Source organism: Gopherus evgoodei, chromosome 2 (genome assembly GCF_007399415.2).
Source record: "Gopherus evgoodei ecotype Sinaloan lineage chromosome 2, rGopEvg1_v1.p, whole genome shotgun sequence".
NCBI lineage: Eukaryota > Metazoa > Chordata > Testudines > Testudinidae > Gopherus > Gopherus evgoodei.
In genome coordinates this window covers 104,267,802-104,286,591 of record NC_044323.1, presented here as the reverse complement: position 1 = coordinate 104,286,591, position 18,790 = coordinate 104,267,802, and the positions used below count along the sequence as shown (strand labels likewise).

The window sequence follows — 18,790 nt, the reverse complement described above, 5'->3', positions numbered from 1 at the left end:
CTTCTTTCCTCCCTCGTGGTCCAGTTTCATAAGTAAACGTCACAGACAACTGTATAGGCATTCCATGACGTTAAAAATTCTATCTACTCTTCCCAGAAAGAGAAGGACTATATAATAATCTAATCTTTATTGCAAATAAATTAAAGGGGACCAGCAGAGCTTCTGCAAAGTAATAAATATTAGCAATTGGAAATGACAAGTAAATGTGTATAGACTCCAAAATTACAAATACATTAAAAACGTTAAAAAAAACACTAGGTAAACAAGTTGTAACTTTGATTTCGTGTTGATGTTTATGGTTCTAACCCCAATTCAGCAGTCCATCCCTCTTCATCAGTGCACTTAAGCATGTGCTTAGCTTTAGGCATGTGATTACGTCCCTTTGCCTTCAATGGGGCACAAGCACATGGTTAAAGTTAAGTGCATCTTTAAGGACTTTGCTGAATTGAGGTCCTGTGTGTTTCTTGCAACTGCTCATTGGCCAAATCCTGTCATTCTGGGATCTTAATGTGTTGGTTTTTTGCCTTTCCTTTTTTATAAATGTTTTGCAGTACCTGTTCCAACATCAGCACTGTTTCACCCACCCATCCACCGACCCACATACACACTCTACATGCTCTCACATGGCCAGACTCTGATACCCTTATACGTACTGAGTAACACCCATCAGAACGTGTCCCAGAATGATTTGACCTTCTCTCCTTGAAGAACAAAATAGTTTTTTAGGAAAGACAGATCAAATTAGGACCAAATGTCAGCCTGCAGTCCAAATCAAATCATGTGGCTTTATTATGAACCTGAATTGGACAAATGGATCAATTCCAATAAAAGAGCTTTAATCTGTGGAAAACACTCTGAAGTGCAACAACGCAGGAAGGTACCTTCAGCTTCAACAACTGCTTCAGGACATTCAAGACCACAGGTGACTATTGCTAGGCATCAGGAGAGGAATAGGTAGCCCCACTACACAGATTTGACCCTTACAGATTCATGCTAACCCTAAAGCTACTGGCATGGACCCTAACATATCCAACTTCCTCAGACTGGTGTGGCCATATAGGATAGATAATTCCAATACGGGCAGACCAATTACAGGGGTCCAAGAGATTGACTCCAGTGATGTTCTCCAGCACGCATCATCACAACAGCTCTCTGACCCAAATTCTCTTTGGTGGTATTTTTCTTAATAATCTAGCCATTTGCTTTTGGGCCTTTCTAAAATCAATTGAACTGCTCTGAGAAAGAAAAAGTTTGCGACTATCTTTGATTCTGCTTTCAGAGACAAAAGTATACGGGTCAAGCTATTGCCCATGGAGTATTCTGGTTAACTAACAGAGATGAATAGCTTTCATGAGTAATTTCCCAAGCCCTTATGCCTACACTTCACAACTGCGCTTAATGATGAATGACAGTCATCAGCCTTGAATGAAAATTTCTCCTCCATCTTCCTTCCCATAGAAATGACATTATCACCATATTTTCTTACTATAATTTATCGGCCACAGGAATATGGAATTAATTACCAATTCTTTAATTATATGCCAAATACCAAATGAAGACACATCCTGGAAGGTTAGCTGGTCATTATAGCTTAAGTTATTAGATACAATATAATTCAAATATTGATCACCATAGAAACTGCAATTCTTAGACCCTAATGAAAATGCAACATAGAGAGGACAAACAAATCTAACAGCACTGTGCTATCTAATTGGAGTCTTCCCATAATACAGAATTGTATGTCAGATATAAAATAAAGGGCTACCCTGAACTGTACCTTTTAATTGAGCAACTGTTTTCATGTCTCATGGAGTTTTTGTTGTTCTCATTTTATTTTATTTTTTTCAGAGGAACTCTTGTCACATCCATTCCCCATACACATCACCACCACCACATGTATATGACAAGAAAAGTAGTAGGCAGGACTAGTTAATTAACTAATGTACAAGTCACCACAGGGTATCGAGAGAGATTTTGAAAAGCACTCAATGTCCCATTGAAATCAGTATAAAACGCCCACAGATTTCAAAGGGAGTGGAGCTAAGCCAGCACTGAACCATTTGAAAATCCCAACTCACAGTTGCCTGTACTTGGTGAATGATGGTGTCAATCAGGCAACAGTTCTCTTTGGCACAGGTGCTATGTCATAGTGACAGCCTTGACTGAAGTTTATTGTGACAGAGAACACAGAGCTTGGCTCAAAATGCCCTTAGCCAGAGTGAGCCGCATGAAGTGTATCATCTGAGGAGGACTGTTTGGTTACTTCACATGCATGGGAAAGTGCACTATCAGAGCACGGTGGGGACACATGGCAACATTCCCACACGCTGCCTAACCTAGGGAAGTTCTAGTCTGTTTAGCTGCAAGTCTCTTACTTGTATGAATGCAGCTGCTTTCAAGGAAAACTTAATTTTCTACTTACAGTTTTGGTAGGTTGATTCATGGCTGTTAATGTGGGGGAGCCCCAACTCCTCTGCCAGGGGAACTTGTGGCATTTGCTCTGTGTCCTGCAACAGCTTCAAAAATACCTTTGTGAAATAGAAAGAGAAATGAGACCTATTTCCCATAACTGGCTTTCACCTTTCATCACCTAGGGCGTCAGACCAGGATGCACTACCCCATTCCACTCTGCTGGAACATTCCTATAAATTACTGATCCAGTGTAATTACTTTGGGCAAGATCTTTCCCTCCAGTGGGAAGGAGCAAATATTCCATGGATTCAGAACTACCTATATGGAGAGCTGCTGACCCCTGCACACTGCTGTTTGGTCCTCTCTGCCCTCTAATTGCATGGCTGTTTCAACAACTCTGCTGTCATTGACTGAGTCTCCCACGTGCAGAGTCGTAGGATGCATGAAGTCCAGAGTTAATGCACACTAGAAGCAGCACTAACTCCCCATTGGTATTCCAAACTGAACTCCGTGGGCTCAGCAGGAGAGAATGCTGCAGACAGTAGCCAGTTCCCCGCCCTATGTCCTTACACTCCAGGACCAACCCACAAAATTCTACAGAGTGCTGAAGCCTTGTAACTCTAGCAAAAGAGCTTCCACAGGGCTATGGGAAGTGGCTGGGCAAACTCCCCAACTCCACCCGCCCCCGACTAGATCGACTGGGGTAGGCCCTCTCCACTCATGGAAGTGGGAGGGATTTAACCCTTTGAGAGCAGGGAATTCTGCTGAAATAAAGTTAAAATAATGTACATTTTGTGGCAAAATCCGTTGCCATCTACACACAAACACCATGAATGATTAATCAGATTTTAAAAAAAGATCGGAGAGTCTTGTTTGAGGGATATTAGCGTATTTTAATAAAAGTGACAGGCAATTTCCATCAGTGCATCTGAAGGGTAGAAGCCTCTACAGAAGAGCTGGAGAGAAGCTAATGGAAGTTCTTTTTATTTTTAAATAACAGTAATATTTTTCATGGGTTTAATAACCTAAATATGTCTGCACTACAGTTAGCACCTGTGGCTGGTCTGTGGGGCTCAGGCTGCAGGGCTGTTTAATTGCAGTGTAGACTTCCAGTCTTGGAGTAGAGCCCAGGCTCTAGAATCCTGTGAGATGGGAGTTTTACACTGCAATTAAATAGCCCCAGAGCCCAAGTCAGCTGGTTCAGGCCAGCTGTGGGTGTTTAATTTTGGTGCAGATATACTAAGAGGCATATGTAAATGTTACACACACTGTGTTCATTAGATTTGCCTGAGACCTACTATATAGGGCTTGATCCTGCTTCTACACTTTAAGACCACTGAAGTCAACAGGAATTTCAGAGTTAGAATACTGGGGGTTATAAGTGCTAGAATACCATAGTAGATTATTAGTAGTGACTTAAGAAGTGTTAAGGCACTCACTCACATCTCACTGTAAGCCTGATAAATAAATAAAAACTCAAAAACTTCCTTACAAGTACATGTTCCCTCTGTAAATTCACGTTTTCTCCCTAGGCCACAAATATTTTTGTTTGGTGGGGGTGGGAGGGAGAAGAGAAGGCACAGGAGGTCTGGTGGAGGATTTTAGATGAACTCTAAAAGAAATCTAAGTATATCCACTGCTGGGGTAAGCAGGCCCACTTTCAACTTTGTCAACAGTGAATTTGGCCCAAGATATACTTGAGATAGGAGATGTGGAAAAATTAGCTCTTTTCTGAAGTATTTTTCCCTCCAGAGCCATCTGTAACAACCCAGCATGGCCTAGAAACTCCGAATTTGTGTCTAGAAATTTCAGATTTTGCTTCCAGTGCAAGCTTCCACATCAATTCAGCAGAGCATATGCCTCTCATGAGCACCTTTAAACAGAGCTCTCACTAAAATTGTAAGCAACTTTGACTCTATCTTGCTGAAACCTCCTGTTTGGGAGTGCACATTATATCCAGATTATAACAATGTTAAAAAACTTTCATGGCCATATTTAATTGCTCCCACAAAGGAATCCAATATTGGCTATAACAAAAGCACATAGTAGCTTCAATGGATAATAAAAGCCAATCAAGTTGAAATACATTAGCTTTGAGAAAAGGCAGTTTCTTGCTCCACTGAGGTCTGCTAGCTACAAGGATTATGTTTTGTTTAGTCAATATAATTGCTGTTTAATAGCGATGACGGACTGCCTAGCTACAAGGCAACTTTAAGTGAACTGTTTTGGCCAATAGTTCAAGAACAGAGGAAGTTAAGTGTTTCACACTGTTTCTGTATTACAGCCTAGAGGGGGACACCAACTGTCCAAACTCATATCTTGATTGGCTCCTGTGGGACAGTTTGATGATGTCACCAATTTCCAAGACTGCAAAGCCAGAAACTCATAACTAAAAACCAAAGCAAATACCTCTCTCTAATTAAGTACTTCAGTCACCCACCAAGGTATCTGAACACGTCACAAGCATTAATGAATTTTATCTTCAACATCCCTGAGAGTCAGGAGCATATCACTTTCCCTACTGTACAGATGGAAACTAAACCACACAGACTGTAATTTGTCCAATGTCCCAAGGAAAGTCTGTGACAGAACTGAAATACTACTGCCAGTCCTAGCATCATCTCTGAAGTAGGAGGAGAGATTTCAGGAAGGAGGTGCATGGACCCCTGTGCCATCCCAGTGCAGATCTGTGCCTTTAGGTGATGGGAGAAAGAGAAGCTCCCTTAATGAGGAGATGAGAGAAGAAAATAGAAGCAGATGGTGGAGGATGAGGGAGAGAATGAAGAGAATGACAAAAAGTTGTAGACTGTCCTTGCAACCAAAGTATCAAGCTACTATTTCAGCAGCATTTTAGGGTCTTTCAGTCCCACTTAACCCAATTTCCACTGTAAAAACAAAACTGCTATGTCCTGGATATGCTCATTTAATTTTTGTATTATAAAATGGCTGCTGGTCGAGAACCTGTTGAAGAAAGGGCAGCAAAGATCCTGGGAGATAACATGATGGAAACAGAGTCAATATAGTCCAGGAAATATAGAACAACAACAGAAGAGAAAGTAGAAAAAACAATCAATACATATAGCCAAAATAGTAGGGAAACAGTGCTTAAAGGTTAATCACGTTTTCTCTACTATAATCTGTTGTTCTTGTACTAGGAACCACTGAAGTTCCCACAAACATATGAGTGAGTTGGGAAAAAGGTTACATATTTTGCAAGTTTACCTTTAAAAAAAAATACAGTTAGCCCTCAATCAAAACTTCAGATCTGAAAATCTTCATCTTTAATGATATTCAGATCCAGATTTGGGAATGTTTGAATGGCTCTTTATATCTGTATTTTTTAATGATACCTGGGAAGTATCAGGTCACATATTCATGTGACAGTTCTGATTTTTTAAGTACTTTAATATCATCAAAATCTTTACTCCTACTACAATTTTATCTTAAACATATAACACTTTGTCAGAACTATAGATGCAATTATCCTCTTTTTCCATTTTTGTGAATGCTCCTATGGCTGCAGCTGGAATCAATGGCAAATATCCCATAGATTTAAATGGTTGAGGAGTATGCTTATAGCCATTAACTGTATTTCTTGTGTCAACAGGGAAACTAATGCACAAGAGATCTAGGTTTAGCAAACAACAGGAACACACTTATTTAGCTGTAACATTCAGGTCTCGTCTATATGGCCCACAGTTTGAGCTACAAGGGTGTGAATAGCTGGACTATATTAATGCAAAATAGGAACCTTTTAGCTCATACCTGCAACATCCACAAAGGGGCATTACAGCACAGCACTTGAGTGCGAATTGCTAGTCCCACCCCCGTAATCCAAACAGTGGTGAGGTATAGACACAGCCTCAGAAGAAGAGAGACACTGCACAGATCACAGCTTCCAAAAGAAATTTCCTGCACTTTCAAAGAGCCAAAAGCAGTTACACAACAAAGTCATTGGTAGATTCAGGCCACAAGGGACCCGCTTGTGATCATATAGGCTGACCTCCCACATAACAAAGAGTGCAGTACTTCCCTAAAATAATTCCTGTTTGAACTAGAGCATATCTTTTAGACAGGGATCAATGAGAGGTCATGATGGAAGGCAGACAGCCCGAATAGTACACAAAACAGACTCACGCTACATTAGTGTTAGTAGAACTGACGGGAACATTTTTGATTAACTGTTTTGTTTCATTGAAACGTGTTGTTTTGTTGAAGGTGAAACATTTGATGGAGCTGTATCTATTTTAACAAAATATTGCCAGGAAGATGTTTGTGATCCAGCATGGACTTTCTGGTCATTTCAAGAGAGAAAGATCTGAACAGAAAACCTTTCCAATCTGGAAATGGACGTTTCATCACAACTCCATTTTGCAATAACATTCCAATGCAGAACAAACGCAAACTTTAAAACCTCAAAAGTTGTCATGAAATGGATTTGGTATCCTCTAGCCAGCTCTAAGTGTTATGTAGTGATTTTAATAAATAATGGTCCTGATTCTCTCCCAATTCCAACTCTTGGCTTATTGCCTATATTTATATTATATTATTCCTAGTTCAACAAGGAGAAAACAGTTAAAATCAAATGTAGCTAAGATGATAAGAATGGGTCTGACATGACAGTGACATGTTTTCCACTTGCAAGATGCTTCCTAGACATAAGTGGCAATATGGTCTCCCTTAAAGAGTTAAGTTTTTGAAAGGGTACAAGTGTTCCACACAAATAGACTGAAAAACAGCAAGGAGGCGGGGCTCCGCACAAACAATAACTTGATACATTTTTCCTTTAAAGTCAGAGTTCTTTGTTTCCAGATTGAATTATTTGAATAGACTCAATAGAACTATTATGCGCTATCCATTTACTTGCCAGAGGAAAAAGGCTTTTGATAAGAAAACTGAGAATGAAGGTAACAATAGTTAATGATGACTGTGCAGAGATGACAGAAATCACCACAAATTAACATGTTAGTCTTCCAGGTACTGCATGATGTATCAATATCAGTTGCCATTTAGGAAAGCTTATTTTCTTTTCTGCAGAAAACAACCAAGGACAGATACCTTTAAACTGAATGATCCAGAGGAATATGCTGATGAATGTTACATGTATGCTATGATTGGTTTCTGTAGGGCTATCATTTCCCTTTATGTAAAAGTCCTATCAAATTCAAGAGGGATGAAACCAATCATACAGAGAATAATCTAACCACTTATAAAATATAATAGATTATATCCTTTCCATACAAAGTTTAAACCACCCTGTATAATTTCAAAGAAAATGACAATCTTTCATAGATTTTTTTGACTCACCCCATAGAATTCTACAGCAAGGATATAATTCATCATTACATTCTAAAGAATGGTAATAAAAACCTGTAAATTATCTTTATTATTATTTTATTACTCTTATTGCAGTAGCACATTGTGCCAACAATTGTATTCAGATATAACAAAAAGAAGGTCGGTATTTTAAAGAGCTTAAGTATTTATTCGGTTTTACAGGGCTTTGTGATAAAGGTGTAGTTTCATTTAATTGTGATCCTGTTTTATAATTTAATTTAAAAAGGAAACCATTACACTTCCTGATATATATTATTCAATTGGACCTCAATTCAATAATTGGATCTGCAGGGACGTCTAAACTGCAAAGAAAAAAACATGGCACCGAGTTTCAGAACCCAGGTCAGTTGACTCAGGCTCATGGGGCTGAAGCTATGGGACTATAGCAGTGCAAATGTCCCTGCTTGGGGTAGAGCTTGGGCTCTGAGATCCTAACCCCTCACCAGGTTTCAGAGCTCGGAGTCTAGCTTGCTCTGGAATGTCTACACTGCTATTTTTAGCCTCACAGCCTGAGCTCCCAATCAGTTGACCTGGTCCGTGCAGATATATCCTGTGTATGGGTAGATCCCTTACGTATATGAAGGGTCTTAATGAATTTTTCAGCACTTCGCATAGTTCTAAGGCAGGGGTTCTCAAACTGTGGGTTGGGATCCCATTTTAACAGGGCTGGTGTTGGTCCTGGGCCCCAGCAAGTCTAAAGCCCAAGCCCCACCGCCCTGGGCTAAGACTACATGTCCCCCGCCCAGGGCAGAAGCTCATGGGCTTGATCTTTGGCCCTCCTTCCCAGGGCAGTGGGACTCAGGCAGTCTCAGTTTTCGGTCCCCCCTCCTGGGGTCACATAGTAATTTGCTGTGGTCAGTCACTGTGCAATGAAGTTTGAGAACTCCTGTTCTAATGTATGCTCCAATGCAGTGACTCTCAGACTTTCCAGACTACTGTACCCCTTTCAGGAGTCTGATTTGTCTTGCCTATCCCTCACTTAAAAAATAATTGTTTACAAAATCAGACATAAAAATGCAGAAGTGTCACAGCACACTGTTACTGGAAAATTGCTTGCTTTCTTATTTTTACCATATTAATTATAAAATAAATTAATTGAAATATAAATATTGTACTTAAATTTCAGTGTATCATACACAGAGCAGTATAAAAAAGTCATTGTATGAAATTTTCATTTGTACTGACTTCGCTAGTGCTTTTTCTGTAGTCCGTTGTAAAACTAGGCAAATATCTAGATGAGTTGATGTAACCCCTGGAAGACCTCTGTGTACCCTCAGGGGTACATGTACCCCTGGTTGAGAACCACTGCTCCAATTGACCCTTTCACAGAACTGAATGTATTTAGTACAGAGGGGCAATGCATTTCCCATCATTTGTTTGTATGCATGTGGAATTTTGTATTTTTTATTTGAAAATAAAATGTCAATTCTAAATTGGCAAAAAAAAAAAAAGTCTCAGTGTTACGAACCAGATAACTGCTAATGGTTTTTATATCTGACCTCATTATTTTCCACATGCATCATTCATGCTGCAAAGCTACAACACATAATTAATGTCCCAGATGACAGGCTTTCCAGAGTCTTGGTTTCATAAGCCCAGAAAAGAGATAAGTGCCTTCCTTAGACAACATTCTCTTCAGACTGCTGCTAATAATGCAACATACCTTCCCACCTCTTAGGGCGCAGGGTACATAAAAAGATTGAAAGTTTACTATACGCTGTGTGGTAAGCTATCTAAAGAGACAGTAACTTACAAAAATGTGCATTTTGTATACTTGTCATTTGTTTTGTTCTTGGTCATATCCTAAGTTTTCTTTTTGCACATGTCCCACTTTGGGCTGTTTACAGAACTAAAGGAGATCACTGGAAAAATCATATTTCTATGAAATGCTGCTGAGTGGATTGTGCCATCAAATGAAAATATTGTCTCCCATCTACTGAAAAATATTGTTCTTTTATCATCATTTCAAGCAGTGAAAAATGGGGGGTGGGAGTGTTTTCTTTTTTTAAGGATCTACACTATGATACTAGAGTAATGATGGGTCAGGGAATTAAAAAAAACAGATAGTTGCAGTAGAAATAATTCATTCTCTGGTATAACCAGTTAAATAATGCCAGAGCCAAAACCAGTTGCCATGAACCCCCATCAGGTACATTGGCCAAATTAGAAGCAGAAGTAAACGTGTAAGAACAGCAATTCTTGTAAGATTTCCAGGCCAGTTCTGCCAGCTCCTGAGGTTTCGTTAGTCCAGATAGAATTCAGAGAAGAGACAGAATATTTTTGAGAGTTATCTGAACTGTACAGCCAAACTTTCTGAAGTTCATCCTCAGTTAATTCAAAACTCAATTTTTTTCTGATGCTAAAAGTTTATGAGAGATTTGGACTGACAGTGCTTTGGAATTAAAGCTCAGGTCATGTAAAATTTTTCTGAGAACAGCTGAGACAGAGAAGAACCTTCCAAACGGTGATATCACCCTTTAGGATACATCAGGCTGTTGGAATGAATTATGGGAGGAGAGTGTTTGTTGTCCTTAAATAATACAGCAAAATTTAACAATCTATATTCTACATGAGATGCTCTTTCATGCTCCCCTCAGGAACCTGTCCTGAAATATTAGGTAGTAAAAACAGTTAAGAAGGTTAGATAGAAGCCAGTAGGGCATCTCTAACCACTGACAGCTACTATGGAGAGAGAAACAAAGTACCTCTTCCAAGGTGGTATCTGAAATGCCATAGCCAGTCACATGTAGACGTTCAAGGTTTTCATCCATAGCCTGAAAGAGGCCTTTAAAGGAGGCCTTATTTGCCTTCACTGGAATCACAATAGTCAGCTCACTCCCATTGTTCTCCTTTAGGAATGCTTCTGGTACATAGAACTGTACTAAAGATATGACTCGACTGACATACTCAGGATCCTGGATTTCAAATGCAGAGGGCTGCGCAGAAAGGAAAACAATAATAAATGGAGTTTATATGCCATCAGAAAATTGTAAAACAGGTCAAACTGAAAACAAATATGGGGCCAGTGCTGGAAACTCTTCCTCAGCTGGGTAGTCCCAGTGGAGTTCCTGGGTCTAATCTTGTGAGCAAGAGACTACTCACCATGAATAAGAGATTTCAGGATTAGCCTCTATTCAGCAAATCATCAAATTACTAATTTTCACTATGTTGCTAGATTATTTTATGTGCCAATTAATTCAAGTATGAAGGTTGCGAAAAACATTTGTTATGCACCAGTATTAAATAGACCAAGTCTATCCTGCATTGCTGATTATGTGAGATAAAAGAATTACCACATTTATCTCACATGTAAGTTACAAGCAGCTTTGCAAGGTTCTGTCAGAATAACTGATAGGACCATTTCTTAGCATGAAGTACATATTGTCAACAATTCTGTCACCATACCTTTTTTATGAGTGTTAGATTGTATCCCTGCCCATATGTTTCCTTCAGATAAGAGGGAGGACCACAGCATCTCAGCTGCCCATGCTGCAGGATGGCAATGCGATCACTGAGCACTTCTGCCTCATCGAGATGGTGAGTGGTGAAGATCAAGGTGCAACCTACCACAGGAAGAGCAGCACACACAGATTAACACTTTATTTTAAAATGTTTTCTTATGAGAGACTTTTTTTTTTCCAGGAGGATTCTTGAAGCGATAATAATTCTATAAATCTACAAGAGTGTACTTCAGTATGCAGAGCACAGATACAAAATGCCTGCTAATACGTGTCCCATTCACATTCACTGAGATGGTACGGATTATAAATCAGTGCAAAGTTTGGACTGGAATCTAAGAGAAACAACAACAAGCAGTTGCAGTTTCAAGACTGAGAAGGTGTTTTATGAGATTAAGAGATTCTTAAAATCACATAACTCTGGTGCCGATTTCAATGGATCATTCACTGTGGTTTATTCCAGCTAATAGGGAGGGGAGGTGCCTGCTATTTTAGAAGTTTGCCTCCTACAGTCAGTTTTAGCTCATGACACTTGAAAGTTAATGGAATGGTTTGACTGATGAGTATTCTCTTTCGAAGAAAAATATATGCAGCCATATGGGAAAGAACAGAAAGTGAGAGCCCCCCAAAAATGAAAAAGCAAAGTCAAAGAGTGATGGAAGTAGGAGATAATCATTTTTATCCAGGGAAGGATGGACTCATAGCTAACCTGAATCTTGCATTAAACGCACTAGATTTTTCAAACCATGGGTCGCGACCCAGAACTGAGTCATGGAATGGAAGGGATTGGGTTGCAGCAGCTCTAGTCAGCATCACCAGCCGGGCCATTGAAAGTCCCATCAGTGGTGCTATAGAGCTAAGGCAGGCTAGTCCCTACCTATTCCAACACTGTGCTGTGCCCCAGAAGCGGCCAGCAGGTCTGGCTCCTAGGTGGGTGGGGGGCCACAGAGCTCCGCACGCTGCCCCCATCCTGAGCACTGGGGACTGTGCCTGTGAGAACCACATGGAGCCGCTTGCACACCTCCACCTAGGAACTGGACCTGCTGCTGGATGCTTCCGGAGGTAAGCCCACGCCCCAACCCTGCACCCCAATCCCTTGCCCCAGCCCTGAACCCCCCCAAACTCCTCATCCCTGGCCCACCCCAGAGCCTGCACCCCTAGCCCAGAGCCCTGACCCCCTCCCACACCCCAATCCCCTACCCCAGCCCAGAGCTCCTTCCCACACCCTGAAACTCTCATTCCTGCCCCGCCACAGCCCTCATCCTTGCACTCCAACCCTCTGCCCCAACCCTGAGCCCCTCCCACATCCCAAGCCCTCATTCCCAGCTCCACTGGGTCACAGGCATCAACCGTTTTCTTCAACTGGGTCACCAGAAAAAAAGTTTGAAAACCACTGCACTAGATCAACCATCTTTCCTGAAGACAAAGAGAAGTAAGCTTTGAATTTTAGTTGGCTGCTTTAAAATTTCAACAGCTGAAAGGGACAGATATCTCTGTTAGGATTTCTATTCAGCAGCTGGAAAGCAAAATACTATTTTCAACCACCGTTTGCCTAGGAAGGAAGTTAGCCAGAATATGATGTGAGTTTTTGTACCAGCTCTGTACTTCAACAGAATATCCCAGATTCTCCGACGTGAACATGGATCCACACCACTGGTGGGCTCATCTAGAACAACTGTCTTCGAATTTCCAATAAAGGAGATAGCAATTGAAAGCCTCCTTTTCATTCCCCCAGACAGGGCTCCAACATGTTTGAACTGGTGCTGGGATAAATCCACATCTTCCAGGGCTCTAGAATAAGAACACAGATAAAACTGTGACCTTTGAAAATCACAAGCCTTTTTAGATCAACTACCATATTATCCCAACCAGTGGCACTGGAATATTTTTAGTAGTGGGGGTGCTGAAAGCCAGTCCTCTTACCCCTCCCCCACTGCCAGAGCTGAGTCTGGGAGCAAGGCTGTGTCTCGGGGGGGAAGGGGACCTGGACAAGGGTAAGGAGGATGAGGCTGTGACCACAGCTGCATGCGGGTGTGGAGCCAGGAGTGGAGCCCCAGGCAGGGGCCAGCAGCCAGGACCCTATGTGCAGGGCCAGCAGCTCTGCATAAAACCTAGGGGTGCTGTAGCACCTTCCCACACCTTTACTTCCTGCGCCTATGATCCCAACCCACAGTAAAATGACGAAAAAGTCACTTGTATGCAAAATATCCATGGGCAGTTTAAGTACAGAGCAGCATATATAACTATGCAGTTTCTTCTGGTATCCACTGAAAAGAAGTAATAGTAATAATCAAAAAGTCTCTTATTTTTAACAGCAACCTCTTTATGAGCCTCCTAAAATATACTTTTAATGGCCTCTGTACAGGATTAAGCAAAAAATAATTCAAAATTATAGGTCTCAGCCATGTTCCAGTGAAGTCACTGAGAGTCTTTCCATTGATTTCAATAAGCTTCAGATTAGCAACTATCAGTTCAAAGACAGCTGAGGATAGTTCAAGGACTGTGAAATATTATTTAATATTTGTATAACCTAGAGTTCCTAAACAACTTCCTAAACACAGAAAACTTAACACACTAGCCCTTCCCCAAAGCCCTGCCCCTTCTCTGAGGCCCAGCCCCCTACTCACTTCACTGTTCACTCACTCGCTCCTTTTCATCAGGCCGTGGCAGGGGGTTGGGGTATGGAAGGGAGTGAGGGCTCCGGGGTGGGGCTGGAGATGATGGCTTAGGGGTACAGGAGGGGGCGCCAGGCTGGGGGGCGGGGCCGAGAGGCTTGGAGTGGGGGAGGGGGCTCGAAGCTGAGGTGGGGGTTGGAGTGTGGGAGGGGGTACAGGCTCTGGACTTGGGCCAGAAATGAGATGTTCAGGATGCAGGAGGGGGCTCAGGAAGGGGGTCGGGGTTCAGGACGGGATGAGGAGTGTGGGCTGTGGGCAGTACTTACCTAAGGTGGCTCCCAGGAAGCAGAGACATGTCCCTCCTGCTCTGCGCACGGTCCCTGCCAGCAGGCACCGCTCCCACAACTCCCACTGGCTGTGGTTCCCAGCCAATGGGAGCTATGGAGCCAGCACGCAGAGCCCCCATGGCTGGAGGGACATGCCGACTGCTTCCTGAAAGCCGCACAGAGGCAGGCAGGGACCCTGCCAATTCCACTGCACTGTCAACCGAACTTTTAACAGCCCGGTCAGCAGTGCTGACCAGAGCCGCCAGCGTCTCTTTTCACCCAGGTATTCCAGTCGAAAACTGAACACCTGCTACCCTAGTATAACCACCCAGGCAAATAAAAATCCTCACAGTGATCTGAAGGAAACAGTTATAAGAATTCAAGGATAATTAGCACATTCTGCTTCTCCTTACAAAACAAGATTTTTTAGGCCACAGCCTTGCAAAGAGAACCCCCATGCAAACACTTATGTCTGTGTGGGGTCCCATTATAGAAATGGGACACCACACAGAAGCAATGGTATGAAGCCCCGATGAATTCAGTTTGTAAATAGGTGCCAGAGGCAAAAGCCAACAGAACAATATGAACCGCAGTAGAACAAATTTCCACACACTTCATGAAAGGTCATTTCTTGTGAAAAGGAGGTCGATTATTTGCCACAGGCTATTCAGTCCTTAGCCATTGTTTGATGCTGCCTTCATGTATTATGTGGACATCTGTCCAATAAGAACTAGACTGCAAGACCACCAACTTATTTCATGTCATGCCATTGGCTGCTAATTGTGTTCTATCACTATCAATCTGGTTTGATTTGAACGGGCAAGCACAAGACAAGCTATCGCAGTGTCTGCTGAGTTATCCAGTCCTTCACAGTAATTTTCTACTTTAAAGAAAGCAAATTTCTACAGCAAAGAGCTGACTTTATATGAATAAATACATTTATATAAATGTATATAAATACATTTATATCAAGGTATACACAGCATGCTTTCCAATCTTCTGACAAGTTACATTAAAATCTTGTGTTGCTTTGTTTAGAAAAACTAATCTTATGGTTGCCTTAATCTTTTTTTAATTTCTCATTTCTGTAATAGCCTTAGCAATGGGGGTCTAATTCAATACAAATGTTCTGCTTCCCATAAAAATATCTAGTTAGTGGCAAGAATCTGTCCCCTGTGTCTTTGAGGATCTTGCATAGCATTGTTATTACATGGTTCTAGGGTATTCAGAATTCAGTAGTCCAAGTACTATAAGAGAGAGTGTTTCTACTTCATCTATGCTTTAGCTGGAACCATTAGAGAATTTTTTTAAACCTTGTCTGTAATATTCTTACTCTAATTTTTATTTCCATAATTTTTTTACTGAAAATTAAGATCAGGAAATATATTTACAAACCAGACTTTTAGAACACAAAACCCATCATTAGCATATTCAGGATTCCAATAGTTAGGGCTGACTCTCCTAGCATAAGGTTGTTTGTTCACCACAGTGTTCCTGGAATGGTTTTGAAGGACAGCCTACATACAGGTTTCCAACTAGGAAAATAAGAACCACTAACCTACTGACTTGGTGATGTAACTGTTTCTTTGTCCACAGTGGTGCTTTCACTGAGCCATAAAACAGCAGATGCTCTCGCACAGTTAAGGTGTCAAACAACACATCATACTGTGGGCAAACACCCATCTCCATTCTGATAGCATCCAGATCAGTACGTATATCCCTTCCATTGATGATGATGGTCCCAGAGCTGGGTGAGTACAGGCCTGTCAACACTGATCTGATACAAGAAATAACAGTGTTGTTGCAGCTGTTTGATAGCAGGAGAGATGCAGAAGAAGAAATGTTCTGTGGAGTGCAAAAGCTTTTCTCTTTCACCAACAGAAGCTGGTCTAGTAAAAAATATATATATAAATAAAAAAAACACACCCACCTTGCTCCCGCTCAGAAGAAATAACACAAATTCAATAAAATCACTACATTCAGGACATACTCTATGTTGTATCCTGAATTTGATCACTTGACTTCTCGCAATAATTTCTTGTCTAGTAGCTGCATTATTTAAATGATGCTGGAGTGTGTGTAGAAGAAACCTTGAGAGTAATGCAAAAATGGTTATTAATAAAATTATAATTTACTCTTACGCTACCTTTACTAATTTTGAGAGAAACCTATATTTATTTGTATACTCACTGTGCTTAGAGATTTGAACACACTTTTGTTTTTGGTTACTTATTTTAATAAATGGAATGTTGAATTTTATTAAATGGAATTATTTAGGCAATCTTCTTTCTGTCAATCACTGGCACGTCTCGAGTGTCAAAGGATATACCTTTGCCATAAAACTCCTGTATGTTTATACAGGGTCTAAAATTTAACTTTTACCTACTATTTTGCTTTAAATTTCTATACTACTTTCTTTTATAATATGTTTTTAAAATGTACATAAGCATTGGTTATTGTGATGAGTGCTTTGCATAAAATATTTAATACAAGTCTTTACTTGCAAGATGTAAATATATCACAAAAGCAGATCATAAATCCAAGGACCATTCTGGTCCAAAGACCATAGTAAAAGGGTCTTATCAAAAAAGGACATCTTTTGCGTAAGATGCCAGGTGATATGGATATGATCTTACCTAAAAAAACAACAAACTTTGTATGATGATATTTATGCTTTAGAAAGAGTCCTGACTTTAAAAGAAGATAAGGATGTTTTGTTTAGCACAAAGGGAAATGTATGGATGTGGTGTTAACTGTAAAACTAAGATGTAAAGTGGGCTTTCCTTTTATCCCACCTTCCACACATGCTCTTTCAACACAAAACCTCTAAACCTTTAAAAGCTACTCATAAGGTGCTAAAGAATTTTCTTACTGAAAATAATTTCTTCTATAAGCACTCAAAAATGTTCATTCTTCAGACCAAGAAAATTGCGGATAGCTGGAAAATGTTTTACAGAAATTGTTGGTTACTTTTATCTACCTTGTCTTTCCTTTTAATGGTTCAAAACTTTGCTTATTCCTTAATGCTTTTAAGATGTACAGCGGCAAATATTTTATATAAATGCAAAGTTTTTTATGCACTAATTTACTAATATCTTTGCTAAATGGTAAGATGCTTCATGTACTAATATGGAATCCACTGACCTTGCTGTGACTAGCTATCAATGTAAGAAGTCATTTCAGTATACAATATTTTTTTCTTAGTTGGGGGGTCAGTTATCTGTCAATGCTTAAGCAACTTCCTTATCAAAAACAAGCAGCACCTCTCCAAAGACTGATTAGGAGAATGGACAATTTATTTAATGACTATTCAAGTTTAAAAGCCTCTCTTCAAGAATTAAGTTTAAGATAATTCAAAATTGAAAAACTTTCATATCTAACATATGGGTGGGCTTGTACCGATTTGAAACAGAATTTCAACTCCTGATGAAACCTAATGAATAGCTCAGAAAATGGACCGAGTAAAAAGTTAAAACTCTAAGGGCTGGTCTACACTACGGGGGAAAATGGATCTTAGATACGCAACTTCAGCTACGTGAACAACGTAGCAGAAGTCGAAGTATCTAAGATCGAATTACTCACCGTCCTCACAGTGAGGATCGATGTCCGCGGCTTCCCCTGTCAATTCCATAACTCCGTTCAGGTTGGTGGAGTTACAAAATCGATATAAGCACGTTCGGGGATCGATATATCATGTCTAGATGAGACGCGATATGTCAATCCCCGAGCAATCGATTGCTACCCGCCGATATGGGGGGTAGTGAAGACGTACCCTAACATTAAGGATATTCTGACAGTTTCCTGCCACAAAAGAGCAAAAACAATTATAAGTTTATATTTACGAGAGGAGGCTTTTTACTAAGACCAACCCACAAAGGCCTGGAGACAATGAACGGATGATAACACCTAATCTGAATTCTACCAAGTCTGAAAGAGGTATTTTCTCCTCTTTCTGTGAAATCAGATGAAAGAGAGGGGCATAAAGCAAACGACCAGCAACACTGCTCTCATCCTCAACTTTGCAGAACTCATCACAGCTCATCCTGTTCATCTCTACAACTGAGCTGTGACCAACTGCTAAGAAGAAGAAAGACACTTAACAGCATCAAGAAGAAGTAACCTTCTAGCTCAAATGGCATCACCATCAAGACTTCAATATGGATTGGTGAGATGAAGTTGTAAAGAGCTGCCCAGGAATTAGATTTAAAATTTTCTTGTAATGATTTTCATAGGATATTGAAATACTATTGTAATTTAGGATATTCATTTTTCTCCCAATAGATCCCAGATGGTTTAGACCATTTATTTCTACAGAGAAGCCATTGACTAATCTTTGGTAAATAGAAAAACAGTGGGATTTAATTTGAATTTAAGATTCTGGATATTAACTAACTTGCCATTCAAGGAATGGTCTTGAGACTGGCTTCTTTTGAGTAACTGACAAATACTTTCTTTGGCTTCATAGGACTCAGTTCAGATTTTAAAACTTTTGTCAATTTATAAACCATATTATCCATGATAAACACAACAGGACTTACCTGCCCTTGAACAAAATTATTTCAAAATTATTATGTTTTGCCCATCTATAAGTTGTTTTAGTTAATAAGGATACTGTGACACAGGACTCTCTACTAATTTTGGA

General features: G+C 40.4%; 1 protein-coding gene across 1 annotated transcript in view; it reads right to left on the bottom strand.

Moving 5' to 3' along the window:
* Nucleotides 1-18,790, bottom strand: part of ABCA13 (ATP binding cassette subfamily A member 13) — a 281,591-nt gene that overhangs the window by 134,988 nt on the left and 127,813 nt on the right. Inside the window, 5 exon segments of the mRNA XM_030551464.1 lie at nucleotides 2,423-2,528; nucleotides 10,455-10,685; nucleotides 11,155-11,312; nucleotides 12,802-12,998; nucleotides 15,707-15,925. Coding sequence (XP_030407324.1) covers nucleotides 2,423-2,528; nucleotides 10,455-10,685; nucleotides 11,155-11,312; nucleotides 12,802-12,998; nucleotides 15,707-15,925 — 911 coding nt within the window.